Genomic DNA, 21,121 nt, shown 5'->3' with positions numbered 1-21,121 from the left:
AAATGGAGGGAGCAGAAGGTATGATGTTGTTCCAGCATGAGGCAGCAAAGGGACAAGATATAAATAAATGTTGTATGGTTTCCTCCACCGCTTAACAGTTGCGACACCTAGAGGGTCCGAAAATGCCTCTTTTCCTGAGGTTCTCTGCAGTTAAAATTTTACCATGGAGAAGTGTCCACATGAAAAATTTGATCTTTGGAATTGCTTCAGTTCTTTTTAAAATCTTCCCATGAGCCCAGACAATAGTGGGGTATTCCTTGCTGCTCAAGTAGCTGTAACCTGCTTTGATGGAATAGTTTGTTCCTGAAGGGTCCCAACGATACTCGTCCTTTGCACCTTTGATGGTGGGTGCAATATTGTGCAGACAGCTACAAAGAGAGTCAAAGCTACCTTTGAGATGGTGGGGTATGGGTGGGAATTCCCATTGAACCCAGGCATTAGTTGATTCATTCCATTGAGAGATTTGACTCAGTTTAGATATGCCTTTGCTGTGGAGATAATGAAGAATAGGGTCGATATCTGGAAGACTGTTTATGGGAGGGTTCCCCATGATTTTGTCTAAACCAATGTCCACCGTTTCACCTCCTTTTGGCACTTTAGAAACATTTTGCGCCATGAAGACGATGGATTTTTTTACAAAATTTCCATATCTTTGTACAGTGTTTGTTGGGGATTTCAGCATTGAGAATTTGCGATCTTGGCTGATTAAGATATTTTGATTCTAGGACTTTTTTCCACCATGCAGGTTGATTGTCCATGAGTCTACAAATCAATTTCCCACCGAATGCTAAATTCATAATAGATGGGGACCTGATGCCCAGACCTCCATTCTCAGGGCTTTGTATCACCTGTTTCCAGTTTACTAGGTTGAATGTTTTCTTTTCATTCTTGCCCCCTTGCCAGAGAAAAAATCTAAGGATGCTATCCATTTTTAGGTGGAATGAGGCTGGAGCTTGGGCCAGAGAAAACTGATATAAAGGAAGGGAGGAAAGCCCTGATTTTAGTAGAACCTGTCGCCCAGCTGGATTGAGCCATAGAGTTCCCCATATCTGAAGTTTCCTTTTCATTTTGTCTAGCGTTAAGTCCCAGACTCCAGTCTTTGCTTTCCCTATGGTTATCGGCATTCCTAAATAACTGAAACAGTCCCAATCTAACTTGCAAGGGACACCAAAAATATTGGCAATATTATGTATCATTTGGGATGAAGCATTCCATCCATAAATACAACTCTTAAGGTAATTTATTTTACCTCCTGAATATCTCATGAACTTGTCAAGCAGGGACTTGAATCTTCTTGCAATAATGGTGGTCGCCCCCCTAGCATAAGGGTGTCATCGGCTAATTGAGAGTGATTTATATTTTTAATGCCATCTTCAAACTTGATGCCCCTAATGAGGCCTGACTGTCTCTTTTGATCAAGGGCACAGCTAAATGATTCTGCCATGAGGTTGAATAGATAAGGGGATAAGGGGCAACCTTGCCTTAGTCCTCTTGAGGATTGGAAGGAAGGTTCGGATCTTCCGTTGATGAGGGGAGCGATCCAAGGTCCAGAAATGCAACATCTTATGACATTAATAAGAAGAGGTGAGAATTCCATCCTTTGAAGAACTGCAAATAAAAAAGAATGCCTTACCCTGTCAAAGGCATTGGCCAGATCTAGTTTTAGAATGAAGCCTTTCTCATTCCTTGCATGACTTGAGTGTATGGCCTCTTGAACTAAAAGAATAGAATCTGAAATTTGTCTGTTTGCCATAAAGCCTCCTTGGTTTTCTGAGATCAGCATCGATAGAAGAGGTTTGAGCCGAGAGGCTATGATTTTAGTGAAGATTTTGTAAGATGAGTTGCATAAAGATATGGGCCTGAAGCGAGAAAAATTGGATGGTCGGTTCTCCTTCAGAATGAGAGCCAGGTGGGTAGAATTTGTATATCCACCTATTTTGCCTTTTTTTTTAATCCACTTGATGTATTTTATGAGGTCCTTCTTTATCAACTCCCAGTAATCCTTGTAAAAGTTAATTGGGAACCCATCCAAACCAGGTGCCTTGTTGGGATGGAGGTTCCAGATTGCTTCAACGATTTCTTCCTCTTTTATTTCTGTTGTCAAGTTTTTGTTTAGATCATTTGTGACTTTAGAATGCAAATGCTGTAACAGGTCATCATAAGATTCTTCCTCCTGTACTTCGGTTAAGAGGTCCTTGAAATGTTCTGTAGCTACTTCTTTAATATCTGCTTGTTCCACATGTTGAGTCCCTGCGCTGTCCGAGATGGCAGTTATGGTGTTTCTGACTTGTCTTGCGGTGGCTTGTTTATGAAAGAATGATGTGTTCTTATCCCCACTTTCCAGCGATATTTGTCTTGATTTGATGCGCCACTTTTCTTCCTCCTGCCTTTTAATTTTGCTCAGTTTATTATACAACTCTTCTTCTTGGATTTTTTCGCTATGGCAGTAATCCTTTTGTTCGATTGTGCATTGGAGTTCAGCGATTCGAAGTTTTAGCTCATGCTTTTCCTGTTCTGGCTCCTTGTAGTGCGATTTGGCCCATTGTCTAAGCACTTTTTGCACATTCTTTAGTTTGCTCTCCCATATGTAGCTTGGGGAGCCTTCAATATGCTGTCTCCAGGTGAGCTGGATGATGATTCGGGCAGCTTGTTGATCACTCCAAATATGATTATATTTAAAAGGTAGCGGACCAAGGGCGCAGTGAGTATTCAAGGCGAGGGTGATTGGATAGTGGTCTCAAGCAACAAAAGGAAAAATGGTGGAGTTAGCAGATGAAAAGGTAGACAGGAGTGAAATATTAACCAAGAATCAATCCAGCCTCTCCATGATATTGTGGCTGCCCAGCCTCCAATTGCTCCATATGAACTTGCGATTTTTTGGAGCTATGTCTATTAGATCACCAATGTGCATTACATTTTCCATTTGATTCCTGAAAGGGTCTGGTAAAAAATTCCCCCTCGCTTTTCATTAGCATGCAGGATTAAGTTGAAGTCGCTGCCTACTATGGTGTTGCTGCTGTCTCCTTCCATGATGTGATTGCTAAGAGTTTCCCAGCATTTTCCTTTATCCCTATAGTGATTGGGGACATATACATTGAAGATGACAATCTATTGTTGCTGATATTATTTCTCGGGACTATTTTTATCCAATGCTGATCAATTAAATCAGATTCACTTTGCCAGTCATTTTGATTCCAGATGGTGGTAATTCTGCCAGAAGCTCCTCTTGCTTCCCATATGCTTCCTTTGTAATTTTTATACTTTCCAATGATTTTGTTGATTTCTAATTCTCTTTGCTTTGTTTCCTATAGTAATATGATGGATGGTTTCTCCTGCACTATAAGGTCTGTTAGAGCATTGATTTTAGTGGGGTGCCTAAGTCCCCTGCTATTCCAAGAAAGTATTTTAATCATTTCAGACCTGTGGTTAGAGGAGGTGCTCTGCCTCCTTTGTCTTTGCTTGCTACTTTTTGATCTTTTGTGGCCTGAATGTAAGATTCTATTGGATGCTGTAGACCAAGGGCTATGTCTTTCTGTGCATTTTCATCCCTATGCTGCTTTGTAGTCTTTCTCCCCGGCTTCTTTTGACCATCAAAGGAAGAGCCCTGATCCTTGGAGTTGCTTCGGGTGATTCTAGGGGGAGTGGTTCAAGAAGGAGGGGAGGAAGGGAACTCATAGAATGAGGGGAGGAGGGCTGAGCATGAGGGCTCGAAGGAGAAGGGTCACCTTCAGGGAGGGAAAGAACATGGAAAGGGTTGGTGGATGGAGGAGAAATAAGGGGTTTTCCAAGTCCAGGGGAATGAGATTGATGAGGAGGGGAAGGCGAAGGAGATGGGATTTGGGCAGAAGTTTTAAGAGATGAGGGTCCAGGTTCATTGGGTAAAGAGGGACTAGGGGCTGTTTTTTTTTTACCACTTCCCATTGCTAATCTTGAGTATTATTATCCACATTAATAATCTTAGTGCAGTGATTGGCAAAATGACCATACTCGTGACATACCTTACATTTGAAGGGGATCTGTTCGTAATCGAGCTGTCGTATGTGCGACCATTCATCGACTTTGATCTTGATAGCTTCTGGAAGTCCTTTACCCAGGTCGACCTCAACGCAGATACGGGCACATGCTTGCATGTTGTCTCTTGGTTCGCTTCTGTCAATATATTTGCCGACTGCATTTCCAATGGCTCGCATAGAGTCATCTCCCCAGCAGTGTAATGGGAGATGTGGGAGACGTACCCAAACAGGAACTGCATTAGGAATGTCAAGCTCTGGATCGAAATCTGGCGTCCACTTATTTAAGTATAGACCTCTGGAGTCCATAAAATAAGGTCCATTGTGAAAGATCAGATCCTTGTCATTCTTTGTCTCGAAGTGAAAGGTAAAGTAGCCCTTCCCGCAGAATCTAATAGCAATTTTTCCTTGGATTTTTTCCGACCAATTTCTTTCCACCCACCTCTGGACAGTTTTAGGTGAGGGCCAAAGACCAGTGAATTTCCCTATCAGACCCTTTTCGGCCAAAGCGAGAGCAGCCATTCTAGTCAGAGTAGGAGGAAGGGAAACCTCTTGAAGTCCTTCTATTTTTTTTACAAATTTTGAAAGGGCTAGGCGATCTCGTTGAGGCGGCAGGGAGCTGACAAGGCATGATAAAGCCTGCTGTTGTGCAACCTCCTCCGGTGGAGCCTCCGGAGGGGCCATTAGGAAGAATGGGGGCGCAAGCCAGAGGTCTGAAGGTGGAGGCAGTGCGCGCGCGTTAGGTTTCTCAGGAGCGCGAATTTTTATGTAGAACACACTCTTTAATTCCTTCTTGTTTGTCTTATTAAAAAATTAATAGTTGTATTTATAGTATAATTTAAATGTTATAATGTATTTATTTATATTTATTTTTTAAATTGTTTATTTAATTTAAAGATTTATGGTTTTTTAAGGTGATAGGTGTGTGAGGATATTTTAAAGTAAGAATATAATTTTTATTCACTCAAGGCCTTGGTAGGTCAACAAATAATTTGGTTGAATATTATACACTTTTGTAAGTCTCGAAGATTGCCACCATTTTTAACATTTAAAAGTTGAATATAGTAGGAGACTCGAAGAACATAATTAGGCATATGGTTTTGAATACTACTTTAGGTGACACTCCTCTAACATCAATACTAGAATGGGTAAAATAAGAAGTTACTCATCTCCTAAGGCTTATTGTATTTTGTGCTCTATGAAAGTTTAAGATGATTTTGCAAACCAAGCCACTTTATTAACAGTGGTGGACAATATTATTAATGATAAATTAGGGACCCATCCTTACACCTTAAATTCCATGAAACACATGGCTCGTTTCATTTGTTTAGCAAGGAACATTGTAAATTGTAAGGTATGTCCATCATTTGATGATCTAAGTAATGTGAACAAACATCTACCCTCTACTTGCAAGCCTCAACACTCAGCTTCACATGATTTTGAATCTGCAAAAGGTATTTCTTTTCAATATGACAAAATAATAGCTATGATATTTGGCATTTCGATGTGGAGGTTTTGGCATGCAGGTCTGAACTCTAGGATGATGAGTAGTGGTTATTTGGTTTGGCTAGCATGCATTATTTTTTTTATAGATAACCAAGTCATTATGCTTCAATGGAAATCATACAATTGAGGGTAAGCTGAGAAAGGGATGAATTGAGGTTGTCCAAGCTTCGAAATTATGCATGTAGATGTTTCACGAGGCTCCCATGGAGTGGTAACCTGGTATGATACCAATGATATAGATATTAGGGGCTAATGTCCATAAGGCTTGAATTCTGAGAGAGGAGGGGACAAAAAATACAAACTTGCCATGAAACTAATCACAAGAACATTAATGAAAATGCATGAACCAAATCACAAAAATATGAAGAGAGGGAGAGAGAGAGAGGGAATTTGAGAAGAAGGATTCCATTAAAAAGAACCATTACATTTAATGAGGCCAAATTTGTGACCCCTCCTTCCTGGCCTTCACTCTCTTCCCATTTTCTTCTTATAAGGCGTTTTATTGACAAAGTCAACATTGATTAGGTTTGACTTTGTCAATATCATATCTATTAAGTTCCATTTTATATAAAAATATGAGTTTATGACTTATACATCTAAACTTAGGCTATAAGACCCCCCAAGTTTGGATCATACATGTGAATTGGTAATGAGATTTCCTTCTTCCTCCATTGTTTCCAATTTTTTCATGGATAATTTTGGGAAAAAGGTCCCTACCTCTTTTCTGTGAAAAACTAAGTTTTGGATAATATTTGTGGATGATACTTTTGTCATCTAGCCACATGGACATGGGAATTTGAACAAGTTTGTTGGCCCTCTTAATAAGTAGTATAGACATATAAGATTCATTGTGAAAAATGAAGATAGAGGATGCTTGCCCCTTCTAGATGTCTTGTTGATAAGGAAACATAATGGGTCTATGATAGACAATGTATTTAGGAAAAGGAATCATACCATGTATTACCTACGTGAAGAATATGATAGCCAATCCATGTATAAATTTGGGGTTCTCAATGCTTTAACAACTAAAGTCCATGAATCATGGAAGGATGTCATTTGGAAGAAGAAAAAAACCATCTTATTTAAATCATCATACACAATGGTCACATGGAACATGAAGTGGTGAAGACCTTTTGAAAGCCACGAAAAATACCTAGGAAAAAATATCAATCTAAAGAAGTTTTAAATGTCTTATTTCCTGATATAAAAGGTATTACTAACCAAGTAGCTAGGCTTTTTCATACCCATTACCTCAAAAACTCCCTAAAATCTATAAAGGAGCATATTGATCCATGAAACAAAAATATGTTTGCATGATTTTTGATGATAGCTCAGCTACTTTGATACAACAAAGCTACATATTTACAAAAATTAGCGCATGGACCTATGGGTTATGGGCCCACGTATATATCAGAAGCATTCTAATTGGCAGAATCACAAAGAAAACCCGACCAATCACCCAACGGTCCTTTGAACGTTTATGGCCAGAACCCAAAAGGAAATAAACCCCAGTTCATAACTTATCGGGTCCACCAAAAATGTTAACCCACGCGCACATTCGAGCGCGATTATCGTCCGATCATTCATGCAATGAACGGTCTCGATGGTCGGAACTCAACTAGGTTTTAAGCCCGTTGTATAAGACCTCACCGCGTCCGTTTTTCATATTAAGGTCCACGCTTGTTGGCATGCGATATGCGTCTAATTACCCATCAAACGGACGGTCCGATCACCCTGAAGTTTAACTCTTTTGGATGAATTTCTCGGGTCCGCTAACCAAGATAACTTGCTCGCAAGTTTTCACGCGATCACCGTGGATCTTCTTCCATCAGACGGCTATGATGTTTCCTTTTCCATTCCTCTTCCATCGTTATTATTCATCGATCTGGCTGATCCGACGGTTCCCATTGTGTTTATTCAATCGACTCCAGTTTCGATTGAATACTCTCCTCCGTTGATCTTCTTGAATCCAACGGTTATCATGTAGTCGCTGATTGATGGAATTCACATTACACACACACATTTAACTCTGCTTTACTTTTTTAAGGTGAAGTTCATAGGAACTTCGTCCTTTACACTCGCACACGCATATCTATTAACTTACAGGAAAGAACATATATATAAACAATACACAAACACACGAAATACAGATATCACGCATATTTCCATTATATACATAGTTGATTACAGGCTAAGGCCTCACAGCCCGAACCACAAATTACCTTGCGACTACATTGTATCCTCTCTTCTTCTATTTCACACAACACAAACTCTCTTATATAGGAAATTACAAAGGGAGGGATCGTTTACGATCCATGATTTTCAACCACAATCGCTCAATCAAATCCCCTAAATCTCTCAATAATCATACATGGCAGATAATTACATTTAATCAAGCCTTCTAAAGACTTATCAATTCCATCAATTTAGCTCTTTTTTAACAGAATTTGCCCTAGTTTACAATGATTGTCCACGTTTTCCCTTTCACGTCTTTGAATTCTGATTTGAATGAAGGGTGCTCGGATGCTCCTGCATCAATTCCCTACTCATGTGAAAAACTTACATTGGTGAAATTGATCTGACCATGAATCAAAATACAAGAGCGCACAATGTATATCAAACACAATTATATTTTCCCCTTTGCATCGGTTTGACACTAGGACATAATGAAATGCCGCAATTACATTGAAGATGATAGAATATTAACCTGAACTATTATTATAATAAAAATTTACAGAAATGGTTAAGATTGAAAATTGGTTCAAATAACCTAAGTCAACATGATAGGTGGAAGATAAACTCTAATTGGATCTTATTCTTACATCAATAAGATGATATTTAATAAAGCTATTAATGGAATTGGATAATTATAATAATAATCTAAACAAGTCAAACAAAATGGAAATATATATATATATATATATATATATATATATATATATATATATATATATATATATATATATATATATATATATATATATATAGATATGATATTAAAAATAAAATAAATATGGGAAATTCAAAAAATAATAATAACATTACATTACAATTAGAACCAATAATATTGATGATGATGATGATGATGATTGTTAATGTCCACTATGGCCAACTTTAGTTTATCAGAACTTAAGAAATAAATGGTCAGGAATTATTTAGTTTGCATTAAAAAATGATTTTTATGTGAAAACATATTGGAGGGAGGATTACTAAATCTCCATAGTTTCAATGATTTTAAAGGTTAGGAAAGTTGGTGTTGTTGAAAATATTTTGAAACTGAGAACTAATATGGACATACATGGGACATTCTAATATAGGGTATCTTTCATCTTACACTTTCTCAACATCACAAAGACAATTATTTCTTTCATCCCATGACATTTTAGAAATAAGGAGCTCGTGAGAGTTTGTTCTTAGTTTGACAATATTAATTTTCTTATTTACACTACTTTTAATAGAAAAATAATTTGGTTCTTCTAGATTAGGGTTGATGGCCTCTTTATGGCATCTTATTTTTCTCTTATCCCCTACTTCTTCATAAAATCACAATTTCTCCATAAATTTAGATGTAATAATATTTTCAATGGTGTCAATATTTTGGAAAGTGGCCTCTTTCATTATTCTTCAACAATTTATCAAAGAATTATCATGTTCATACCAATTCCTCTTAAGCTATAAGTGGCTTCCTCTAGAGTTTGAAGCAACTCTTTTAGTTTTAATAACGTAGATTATAAAATGCTTCTAGATTTATTTGATCTTTCTCCATGATTATCTAAAATTGTTACAACCCCAAACTTGACATCCATATAAGATAATGAGATTCATGAGAATATCAAAGAGGAGTTTCTTCATTTCCCCACATCTACTAGTTCACTTATTTATAATTGTATTCGAGGCCAAATTAGGTTTTCTACCCTCCATTAATTATTTTCTTAATGTTATAGTTCCAATTAATCTCATGATGAAGGCTGACTCTAAGGTATTATTGTCATTCAAAAAATTAGAGTAAGTTATCTTTTTGGATTTAATCCAAATTTATGATGGGAATGAAATGATATATATATATATTTATAACCAAAATCCGAAGATACAATGAAACTTCACTTCTATTAATAAATGGAAAGTGTTGAAACTATATAAATACATAATGATAACAAACTAGCTCAAACAATGGTAGCTTATCTCTGAGATGAGATGTGACAGTTATGTGCCTTCACCACACTATATTACAATGAGGCTCGAAGGAAGTTTTATAGTAAATAATTAATGATTAACCTAAACATCCAAAACCTAACCCTAAGAGATGAAGCACCCAAAAGCTTGTGGGTCCCAATAGGGTAAGATGGAATGTCAACTTACCCAAATTGTAATTTTTACATACCGTCTCCATTTGGAGCACTCAATATCTCGTTGGAAAGGTCTAATAGAGAAGTAAATTTTCCAACTACACATAGAAATCTATAACTTCCAAGTTCCCATTTTACAAAAAAACGTTGTTTAAGGCTTTAAAATACCTTTGGAAGTTTAAGACCTAAAAAATGGTAGAAAAACTACCAAAATAGAAAATTGTGTTGTGAACAAGTGGAATAGGTGGGTGGCCACCAATATCCACCAAGATTAGTCCTCCCCCCTTAAGAAGAAATGGTATCCATTGCATTGAGTTCCTCCATTAGATAGGGAAAATTCTATTGAACATGGCCTCTAGTGAGCCACTTGACTTGGTGCAAGAGTTAATGCTTTGACAACCCAACACAGATGAATCCTCTATTGGAAAGTGCTCCTAATATGTGTGTCAATGATCAGATCAATTGTTTCCTATTCAATGCAATATGGGTTGAGCTTTGTTAGGGTATGTTGCTATGTGATTTATGATGTGTCCAACAATGTTGGAAAGTATGGCTAAAGGAGGTTCACATTGAACATTGGGTGCATGCCAACAAAGGGGGGATACTTAGTTTAAAAGAGTTGTCACCCATAACCTTGATGTGGTGTAAAGTCCATTGAGAAGTTATCTATGTTTCTGGTCACCCCCTACAAGCCATTCCTTCTGAAAATGCAATCAAACCTTATCTCCCACTCAAAACTTGTGTGGCACCCAGTGTTGATCATGGTGTTGTTTGTACTTAGTATTAGCTTTCTACAAGATATCATGGACCTGTTGATGGATGTGTTGAACTCATTCAATAGTCTTGGTAGCTTTTTAAAATTTAAGCTCTATATTGAACATGTTTAGATTATGCCTTTGTAGTTGCAAGGGGTAGTGCGACATCAATGGGACTCAATGAGTGAGATCCCAGGTCCACCTAAAAGGGTTTGTGGCTAGTTGAGCTATGGAGATCTCTGTTGTAGCTGCTCTGAACATAGGGGAGACTCACATATGATGTGTTTGGATGCTTGGAGTTGTAAATTTGCAAAATGTGCATGATCATCTTATTGATGACCTTTGTGTGACCATCAATTTGGGGGTGGATCGTGGTTGAATTGGTGAGCTTGGTGTCCAACAATGACCAGAGGCTCAACCAAAATGCACTTAGGAACCTATTATCCCAATCTCATATGATGTTCTATGAGATCCAAAAATTTACCCGCACTCGCTTGAATAAGAGCTTGGCAATGAATTCTATTGTGATACTATTCTTATAGGCAGTTAGAATGGCCATCTTAGAAAATCTATAAACGAACAAAAACAAACAATCATTTCCATGCTTGGTAGAATGAAGGTCGGACATATAGTCCATCAAGATGGATTCCCAAGGATAGTCAGGAATAGGTAGAGGGGTGTACAAGCCTTTCTTCTTAATGGTTGGTTTGCCAATGGTGTAGGCAGTGTAATACTTGATATAATTGCCAACATCCTGTCAAAGTTTCGGCCAATAAAAATACTTCTGCAGTACTAACACTGTCTTCTCCATACCAAAGTGCCATGCTACCTGATTATAATGTGCTTCCTAGATCAACTTGGCATGCTTAGTTGAAGGAACACAAAGGTGGCCTAGGTAGCACAACAATGCACCCTGGAGGTACAAGTATAAAAATTTCTTGCCTACTGTCAACATATGGTATGTGGAAATGAATCATGAATCACTATTGTATAATTGTTTCCACCCAGAGGTCTTGTGCCCATAAGAGTTGAAAAATGTGATTAGTGCCACAATTGGGGGTCGCGTGATCAGTCTACAACACGATTGGTGCTATCCTTCTTCTATTTGATGTTCAATTAGAATTGTTGCAAGTATTTGGACCATTTTTTATGGAATTCATTATGTAACTTCCCTTATTTTTTCATAAATTGTAGATCCTTTTTATCAAAGTGGATGATCGTCTCCTTCCCTAGAATATAATGCTTCCATTGTCAGTAGTCTTGCACGATGGAATACATCTCCTTATCATAGGTGGGGTATCTATGGACATTATCAAAGAGTGTTTCATTGTGATATGACACCATATGTCCTTCCTGAATGAGGACTAGACTAATAGCATAGTCAGAAGCTTCTGTCTCAATCTCAAATGGTTGTTGTAGTTCTAGCAGAGCGAGGAGTGTTGTAGACAAAAGGCGGTGTTTCAGTTCATCGAATGTCTATTGTTGTGACTCTGACCAAAAAAACATTTCTTTTTCTCCACCCATGGTCCCTTAGCTTAATGGCCAAGTGATATATGAGAATCCCAATACGAATCTTCAACAAATGTTAACAAGGCCCAAGAATTAATACTTGAATTTTCCAAAGTAGACTTCGTAGTAGACATTCTAGTCAATTTCATATGAATTTGAACTTGGTTGGATCCAAATGCACACCTTGCTCATCAATAATGTATCTAAGGTATTGGACCTTGCTCATACTGAAGGAGAATTCTTCCAATCTAGTGCATACCTTGTGTTGTTGTTGAGTGTGAAGCACTTGCAAAATATGCTACAAGTGTTTTTCCCAACTTTTTTTGAAGATGAGGATATCATCCAAACATACAACCATGAAAGAGTTGGTGAAATTCCACAAGATACAATCCATCAGCCTAATTAAAATTATTTGGGTATTCTTCAAACAAGAGGGCATGACCAACCATTCAAAAAGAACCTCCTTGAACTTGAAAGAAACCTTTCATACATCAGTTGGTTTTATTAAGACATGGTGGTAGCTAAAATTCAAATAAATCTTACTAAATTACTTATCCCAATTGAGTTGTTCAAGATGGTCGTCAATTCACGGAATCAGATACTGGTTCTTGACTATGATTTTGTCCAAGACTTGATAGGTAATGTAGAGTTACTAGATCATGTCTTTCTTCTATACGAGTACAATTGGGTTTCTACGGGGTGAAAAATTAAACCAAATGTTCCCTTTGTATAAATCTCTTGGACTTGTTTCTTTATTTATTGATTTTCATGGGTAGAGGTTCATTGGGGCTAAGTTCAATTGAATTCTTGACCTGATAGTGCAGAGGTAACCCAGTCGGGGAGGATAAGATGTCTTTGTATTCTTCTGCAACCTTGTCCACTTGCATCTGCTATGTGGAGGAGCCATATGTGGAGGCCATGGATGTGGCCACAATCCTTACTTGGAAAGTGAATCAGGAAGAAGGAAATTTTCCCAATCTTGGAGATGACCATACTGACTTTTTTAGCAACGATAAAATAAATGGTAGTAGGTGGGGCTACTTATGGTATCCTGTATAGTTATCTTCCCAAAGTAATAATAACAATATTAGGTTTAGACTCATACATATCATGACCCTTCCACAAGTATGGTTGGTCTAAAATAACATTAGAAACTTCAAAAAGAGAAATATCACACAATGCCTCATCCTTAAAGGGCTTGACATCATAGGATAGGTGTGTTAAAATATAAACCTACAGTCAAATTCCACCTTGGATTGCCCATATGATGGATATTATGATGTAATTGAATTCCTCTTTCCGAGAGGACCAAAATTGACCTAAAGATCACCTCATTTGGACAAGAAAAAGTTGGATTTCTAATTTATGTACCCACACATGCACATTTGGACAGGTTGACCTCAACAATAAATAGACATTGTTGGAAACCCATGGAAGCCTATAAATACAAGTGACCTAGATCTCATTTGGACATTACCAACCAAGTGTCTTCTTGTCTTCTTTCTTATTTGGCTTGCACAAGTTCGACGGAGAAATCTCGCACAGGGTCTGAAGTTTCATGTCTGAGGTTCGTACGGATTAGGGTTTTTGTTTCTTGGTCACATGCATGTCCCTAGGCTAATTCAACCACATTTGCACACATACAGAGGCCAAAAGAGTGATTTGGTTTTATGTCTGCTCACATGTCAACCTGAAGGGATCGACTGTGGCTTTGAGTTAGGGTTTCGTACTTGACTGAAGTTGACTACAACCAACCGAATGATGATGGGTTTCTCTCACCACAATGACTCTAGAAGTTTGTTTCAGAATTGTATTGGGTTATTTTGATATATATTGTATTAGACTCGTCGTACTCTCTGCTAAAAATTTTATGATAATTTAATAGAAGAATAATTTCAAAGGGTTTTCCCCATAGTAGGTTTTTCCCTAGTCTTTGACCAAATCTGGTATCTCTTGTTGATGTACTGCTTGTATCCTTTTTCATTGCATTTATTGTTATACCTTCAATTATGGTTGATGATTGGAAAGACTAATTGTAATTAGAAATATTTCTAATTAAAGTATTGAGTTGGGCTATAGTAACTGATTCAGCATAGGACTATCTAAAAATTAACATGGTATCAGAGCTAAGGTGGAGGACAAGCCCAAAAGGAGACAATATTTGAAGAAATCATCTTTGGTAAGTTGAAAGATCTAATCTAGTCAAAGTCAAGATGACTTCTTTCAAGAGTGATGAGAAGTTGGGTGACTCATCCAATTTTGCTGCATGGAAATTCAGGTTGGAGACCATAGCTGATAAAAATGATGTTTTGGACTAAATTCAAGGAAAAGTACCTGAGACTCCGAAAAATTCTGTAAGGACTCTGGATACCACATATCTCCACAATGGTATGATATTGTCCACTTTGGGCCTAAGCCCTCGTGGATTTTCTTTTGGACTTACCCCAAAAGGCCTCACACCAATGGAGATATTTGTTCATCCTTATATATCCATGATCCTCCCCACCTCTAGTCAATGTGGGACTTTGGTCGTATACCCAACAATCCTCCCCTCGAACAAAGGACCATCAAGCCTCCCCTCAAACAATTATCCATCCGTCCACTCTCTACCAACCAGGGTTCTCTGCTCCAATGCGTTGGAAGCACACGCCTTACATGGAGCACCACCTGCGTCAAGAGCTTGCTCTATCCCAGGTCAACTCCTCTTCACCGTGTTGGGACCAGGACACGTCCATGAAGAATCCGGAGCACACCGCCTGTCTAACCGAGCTCATCCACGGATCCCATCGTGATATTATTGGGGCCCGCCACCTTCATTCGGTATTCCGAGGGTTCATCCACTTGGCTAATTTCGGGGCATGGCTCTGATACCACTTGTAAGGACTCTGGACACCACATATCTCCACAATGGTATGATATTGTCCACTTTGGGCCTAAGCCCTCGTGGATTTGCTTTTGGACTTACCCCAAAAGGCCTCACACCAATGGAGATATTTGTCCATCCTTATATATCCATGATCCTCCCCACCTCTAGTCAATGTGGGACTTTGGTCATATACCCAACATTCTATTACTACCAATAACAAACACAATAAAAGTTAATTAAAAGCAAAAAAAATTATGGATTATGGTTTACAAGATAATTTACTTACATATGTTGGAAACTTGAGAATGTCTAAATACATGTATGATAAGGTAGTTGGCATGTATGAAGTCAAAAATTTGAATGAAATCATATCCTTTGAATATCAATTCAAAGACACCAAGATGAACAAGGGAGATTCTATGCAATCCTACATAATGATGATATCTCGTCTTAGAGTTGAATTGCAAAGAGTTGGAGAATTTGTGCCTAAAAGGGAATTAGTGATTGTGACCCTAAGAGGTATCCCTCCTATTTGGGAAACCTTCATTAATACTATAAGCAACAACAATATCCTCCCATCAATTGATGAATTTGTTGGAAAGCTCACTCAAGAAGAATCAAGGATGATATCAAGAGGAAGGATTCAAAAACATGAAGAAGGAGCCTATTACATTCATCACACATTATAAAAAGAAGAAGAAAGAGAGAGGAGCTCCATCAAATTCAAGAAATCCTCCTCCTTGAAATCCAAGTAGAAGAAAGGAATATGTGAACATTTATTGCCACAATTGTCATAAGAAAATCCACTATGCTCGAGATTGCCTCGATAAGATCAATGGACCACGTTATAATACTAGAAGCAACAACAACAGGTTCAATGATCAAAGAATAAAATATGACCAAAGGGATGATTGCAATGGAAGAAATGAAAGGAAGAGATGCTCATAGTGATCATGAAGAAGATCTTCATCCACAAAAGAATTCAAAATTCTCCAGGTATGAAATTAATGTTGCAAATCAATTTGAATATATTCTTATTTCTTCCCTTACTAGTTCATATCCTCTGGATTCATGGGATAGTTGGTTGGTTGATAGTGGGTCCACTCATGACTTCTATGGTTATAATGAATTTCTCTCTAATTTGGTAGAGAGGGTGTTAAATTTGATAATCATTCATGGAGACAGCCCCACTCATCCTGTTAAAGGTTTTGGGTCCATCAAATTTCATTTGAATTCAAAGGAATCTATTTTGCTACATGATGTAATGTATGTGTCTGGGTTGAAGAAGAATTTGGAATCAATATCTGTATTAGAAGACAAGCCGATGAAGGTTTACTTCATAAAAGGAAAGGTTCTTACTTGGCCTGTTGGATCACCTATGAAAGATGCATACAAATTGGGATCAGGATATTAAGGACTCTACACGGTCACTGGAAGACCACTACTAACATTGGTTCATAATACTAATCATCTAAGTGCATTATGGCACGAAAGTTTGGCTCATCTACATTATAATTCCTCTGAATTGGATAAATTGGTCTCAGGGATTCCAAAGTTTCAAGCTCAATATGATGGAGTATGTGCAAGATGTGCTAATGGAAAAATTACAAGGGGACCATTCCCCTCTAGAGAGAACAAGTCCTCCATCTCATTCATTGATAACTTTTCAAGGAAGACAAGGATATACTATTTGAATCACGAGGATGGAGCCTTTGAAACATTCAAGGAAGGTTCAAAGCATTGGCTGAATATATATATATATATATATATATATATATATATATATATATATATATATATATATATATACTTGATTTTAGACTTTTGTGATCCATACTGGTTTTGATAAAGTCTTTTGAATTTATCACATCATGAGTTGTTGGCCGACGTTTAGAACCATCTAATGTGGTTCATCCTGAGGACAAAGGTGAAAAAATCAGTCAAACATAATGTTTAAATAGCAAGGATGCATTTGGTTCCAGAGTTAGCCATTAGGAAATAACTGTTAGGAATTAGACGTTAAAAATTAGTTGAATAAATTTATTATTATTTTGTTATGCTTTATTTTATTTTATTAATATTTTTAATTAAAATAATATTGAATATTAGTTAGATTAGTTTTATAATAATATAATAAGAAATTAATATTTGTAAATATATAATTTAAAAAAAATTACTATATTTTTCAAATGGTTATTAAAAAAATAAATAATATTCAACAATTAGATTTAAATATTATTATATTAAAATATTGGATAATATTTTAATAGGGAGGTCAAAGAGGATATATATTGCAAGAAAATTAAAAATAAATAATTAATTATATATATATATATATATATATATAACAATTTACGAAGAGATGGCGAGGATCCAACTTCTACTTAAGTTCCAACCATCATCCATGTTAAGATTAATAGCACACTTTTCAATTTTAATGGCTTCTCGAAGCTTCCTATGATGGAAGTGATCAACCCCAACGATGACCCGTGAATCCTCGATGCAGACATGGTGATTGGATTTCGCTGCATGTTCAGCTAAAGCTAAGGAACGAGAGCGGTTCTACTTAATATATGTTGAATGTTCTTGGATTCTCTGGTTAATGGAGCGACCAGTTTCCCCAATGTAGGGAATCCCATAAGAACATGGGATGGAGAATAAATGTCAAATGAGTTCATTGAATTTTACAAGAAGGAGGTGTCAAGAAGGAAACAAGTGTGCCATATAATCTCGAACAAAATGGTCTAGCTGAAAGGAAAAATAGGTCTATAGTAGAAGCTACCCGAGCAATGCTCCATGATCAAAAGTTTCCTAAGTTCCTTAGGGAAAAAGCTTCACATGATGTTGTATATGTCCAAAACAGGGTGCTTTATCAAGCTTTGGAAAACAATACCCCTGAAGAAGTGTTTACAAGTTCCAAGCCCGACATTGGTCATCTCCGCATATTTTGATGTCCCGTATATTTCCATGTGCCAAAGGAAAAAAGGAACACATTGGAAGTTATAGGAAGAAAATGTACGTTTGTTGGATATTGTGAAAATTCTAAAGCATTTAGAATATATATTCCTCGTCAAAGGAAGGTTGAAATTAGCATGGATGTTACATTCGATGAAGATTATGCCCTTGGAAAAGCAAGGGACCTTCGTCCGCCTCCTCCTCTTAACGAGAATGATGATATGGATATTTTGGATGGTCCTTCTATACCTGAATCTGAGACAAATACCAATGGAACCCATGGATCCCTTAGATCCTCCTCCACATGATCCTCCCACCAGGAAGAGCCACTTTGACTACGAGACATATTACAATATGATGAAATAAGAGCTCACATTTAAAGATCATTTAGAGAAAGGAGGAAGCCATGTAGGTACCAGGGATATGTTGTAGATGTGAGCACTATGATTCAAGATGAACCTAACACATTCAAAGAAACTGTAAAAGAACAAGTTTGGAAATATGTTATGGATGAAGAATATGAATAAATTATGAAGAATGAGGTATGGGATGTTGTGCCGAGACCAAAGGGGAAATCTGTGGTAACTTTGAGGTTGTTATTCAAGATCAAGCATGGGGTCGATGATAGAATTGAGAAATACAAACCAAGGTTCATGGCTCAAGGATTCTCACAAAAAGAGGGAGAATATTATGATGATATATTTTCTCATGTGGCTTGATATACAACCATTCGTAGTTTCCCTTGTCACAAGTCAAGGATGAACACTTCATCAGATGGATGTGAAGATTTCATTCCTCCATGGCATGTTACAAGAAGAAGTGTGTGTTGAGCAACCATAGGGCTTCAAAGTAGATGATCAAAAGACACATGTTTGTAGATTGAAGAAGGCATTGTATGGTGTGAAGCAAGCCCCAAGAGCATGGTACACCCACATAGATAGTTATTTGATGAAGTTTGGATTCAAAATAAGTAATGTCGATCCCAACCTCTACTTCAAGGTAGTTCAAGGTATGTCGTTGATTTTTGTTTTATATGTTGACTATCTATTCTTGACAGGTAGTGAGCCTTTGATGATCAAGTGTAAGAGGGAGATAGCCTCTGAATTTGAGATGAAGGACTTTGGAATCATGCACTAATTTCTAGGCCTTGAGGTGTGGAAAATCCCAATGATATTTTCCTTTCACAAGGAAAATATGTTGTGAAGCAATTGGAAATATTTGGAATTACATAATGCAAGTTCCTAACCACATCGATGGAAATGAACTCCAAGAAGTTATGTGGAGAAGTTGCAGGATGTGATTTGGCAAATCCATCTGAATATAAATAGTTGATTGGGGATCTAATGTTCCTTGTGAACAATCGTATAGACATATGCTATGCAGTGAAAACATTGAGTCAATCCATGACCGATCCTCTCCATACAAAATGGACCGTTGCCAAACAAATTTTGAGATATTTGCATGGGATGATCACACTTGGTCTGAGATATTCTAGTAGAGATGTTCGACTACATGGATACACCAATCTTGACTGGGCAGGAAACATTATCGACAGTAAGAGTACGTCTTCATGTTGTTTTAGACTTGGATATTCCATGATATATTAGATGAGCAAGAAGCAGAATTCTGTAGCATTGAGTACCACCGAGGTAGAGTATATTGCCACTAGCATGGCTAGTTGCGAAGCAGTTTGGTTGAGGAATCTCTTTCAAGAGTTATTTGAGAAAGTCCTAGACACCACAATAATATATTGCGACAAAAAGAGTGGGACCCGTCTAGCGTAGAATCTCGTATTTCACGACAAGTCCGGGAACATAGAGATTTGATATTACTTCATTCGAGACATAGTGCAGATAGGAGTCGTTAGACTTTATCAGATTGGTAAGCCTTGGTATTGCACCAAGAGTGTTGCAACTCCCAGGGGAACCTCATCTCTATTTATCAACCTGAGGTTCATACAAATTTTGAGGTGACAGTGTTATATACATAGTAGATGGAGTTCTACTCATGCCACCCTCAACTAGGTCATTTTATCATTAGGGCTTCAAGACCATTCTTCTATTGAATTAGGGGGGAATTAACTACTGAAAGTGAAATCCAAGAGCTAGTTCTAATGTAAAAGAAGTAAATTCTTTTCAAATCTAACTTGTAGATGCTACCAAATTGTAAATTCTACTGAATAAATTCATGAAAGAACACAACAATTATGTTACATATAGAAAGGAAACTACATTAATTGCAATCAACAATCTAGTTATCAAATTCACTTATAAAAAGGAAATTATTGTACCAAATCATAACTCAATAAATCATGTTGTTGACGGTACTGGACCTGCCAACATGTTAGGGGATCTCCCCGGTAATAAGTCCCAACTAGACCTCAAACCATTTGGTGTAGGAGTCCCAGCAATGGGTCATACGGTATCGCCTTGACTGCGGTTGTGCGCAGAGGTGAGTAGGATGTCCTTGTTGGTAGCAAGGGTGTGACATGTGCAGCAAGTTAAGGAAGGTGCATGAATGGTTCTAACACACGGAAGGTGGAATGAGTGTGCCCCTTGGAAACCTATGTAAACACGCAGTTTGGAAGGGAACACAAGAGCAAAGATGCATCACGAACTGGAAGGCAAGCGAACCAACAATCCAAAGTGATGGTTAAACCAACAACAATTTCAGTAAGATTCATACATACATATATAGAAAGATTCTATACATACATGCGTAAGCAAACAGATAACTGAAATACAATAACAACACATGCATGAAACATGTTGGCTCTGTTATATTAAGAAGTGAAAGTTCCAATCATACAGTACAACCATGAACAACCACTAGTCCCTATAACAGAACGTTACAATCACTGTCACCTACTCCTCCAAAGAGATGTGCTAGCTCTACACTGTGGAGAAGCCAAGGCTTGTTACAATACTCTCAAAGCTTTCTCTAATATACTCCTATCAAAAGCTTGGTTGCCCAAAAGCCTCTACAATGAGTTATGAGTTTATATAAATAGCAAAGGGTGGGTGACCCTTGACATCCCCTTTTTCACTCTTCACCTACCCTCATGACTCTTCACCTACTACATGACTGTTACATTCAACTATCAACACTTGGCCTTTCACTTTTACAGGATATTACATTACAATCTGCACATGTACCCATGTGAGATAAGATAGG

The 21,121-nt window shown here is 37.5% G+C and overlaps 1 protein-coding gene across 1 annotated transcript; it reads right to left on the bottom strand.

Annotated features, from left to right (window-relative positions):
* Positions 1 to 3,923: 3,923 nt before the first annotated feature.
* On the bottom strand, positions 3,924 to 4,694 carry LOC149141379 (uncharacterized). Its single transcript, XM_089451228.1, has one exon. The coding sequence runs from the start codon at positions 4,692 to 4,694 to the stop codon at positions 3,924 to 3,926; it is 771 nt and encodes a 256-aa protein (XP_089307354.1).
* Positions 4,695 to 21,121: the final 16,427 nt, after the last annotated feature.

This window comes from Pinus tabuliformis, chromosome X (assembly GCF_031772625.1).
Source record: "Pinus tabuliformis cultivar Carrire ecotype Pingquan chromosome X, CPIR1, whole genome shotgun sequence".
In the NCBI taxonomy this organism is placed as follows: Eukaryota; Viridiplantae; Streptophyta; class Pinopsida; order Pinales; family Pinaceae; genus Pinus; species Pinus tabuliformis.
Note: the sequence above shows the minus strand (reverse complement) of the source record. Positions and strands in the feature narration are given on the sequence as shown.

Coding starts and splice junctions, on each gene's coding strand:
- LOC149141379 (XM_089451228.1), bottom strand. CDS start 4,694: ATGGCCCCTCCGGAGGCTCCACCGGAGGAGGTTGCACAACAGCAGGCT.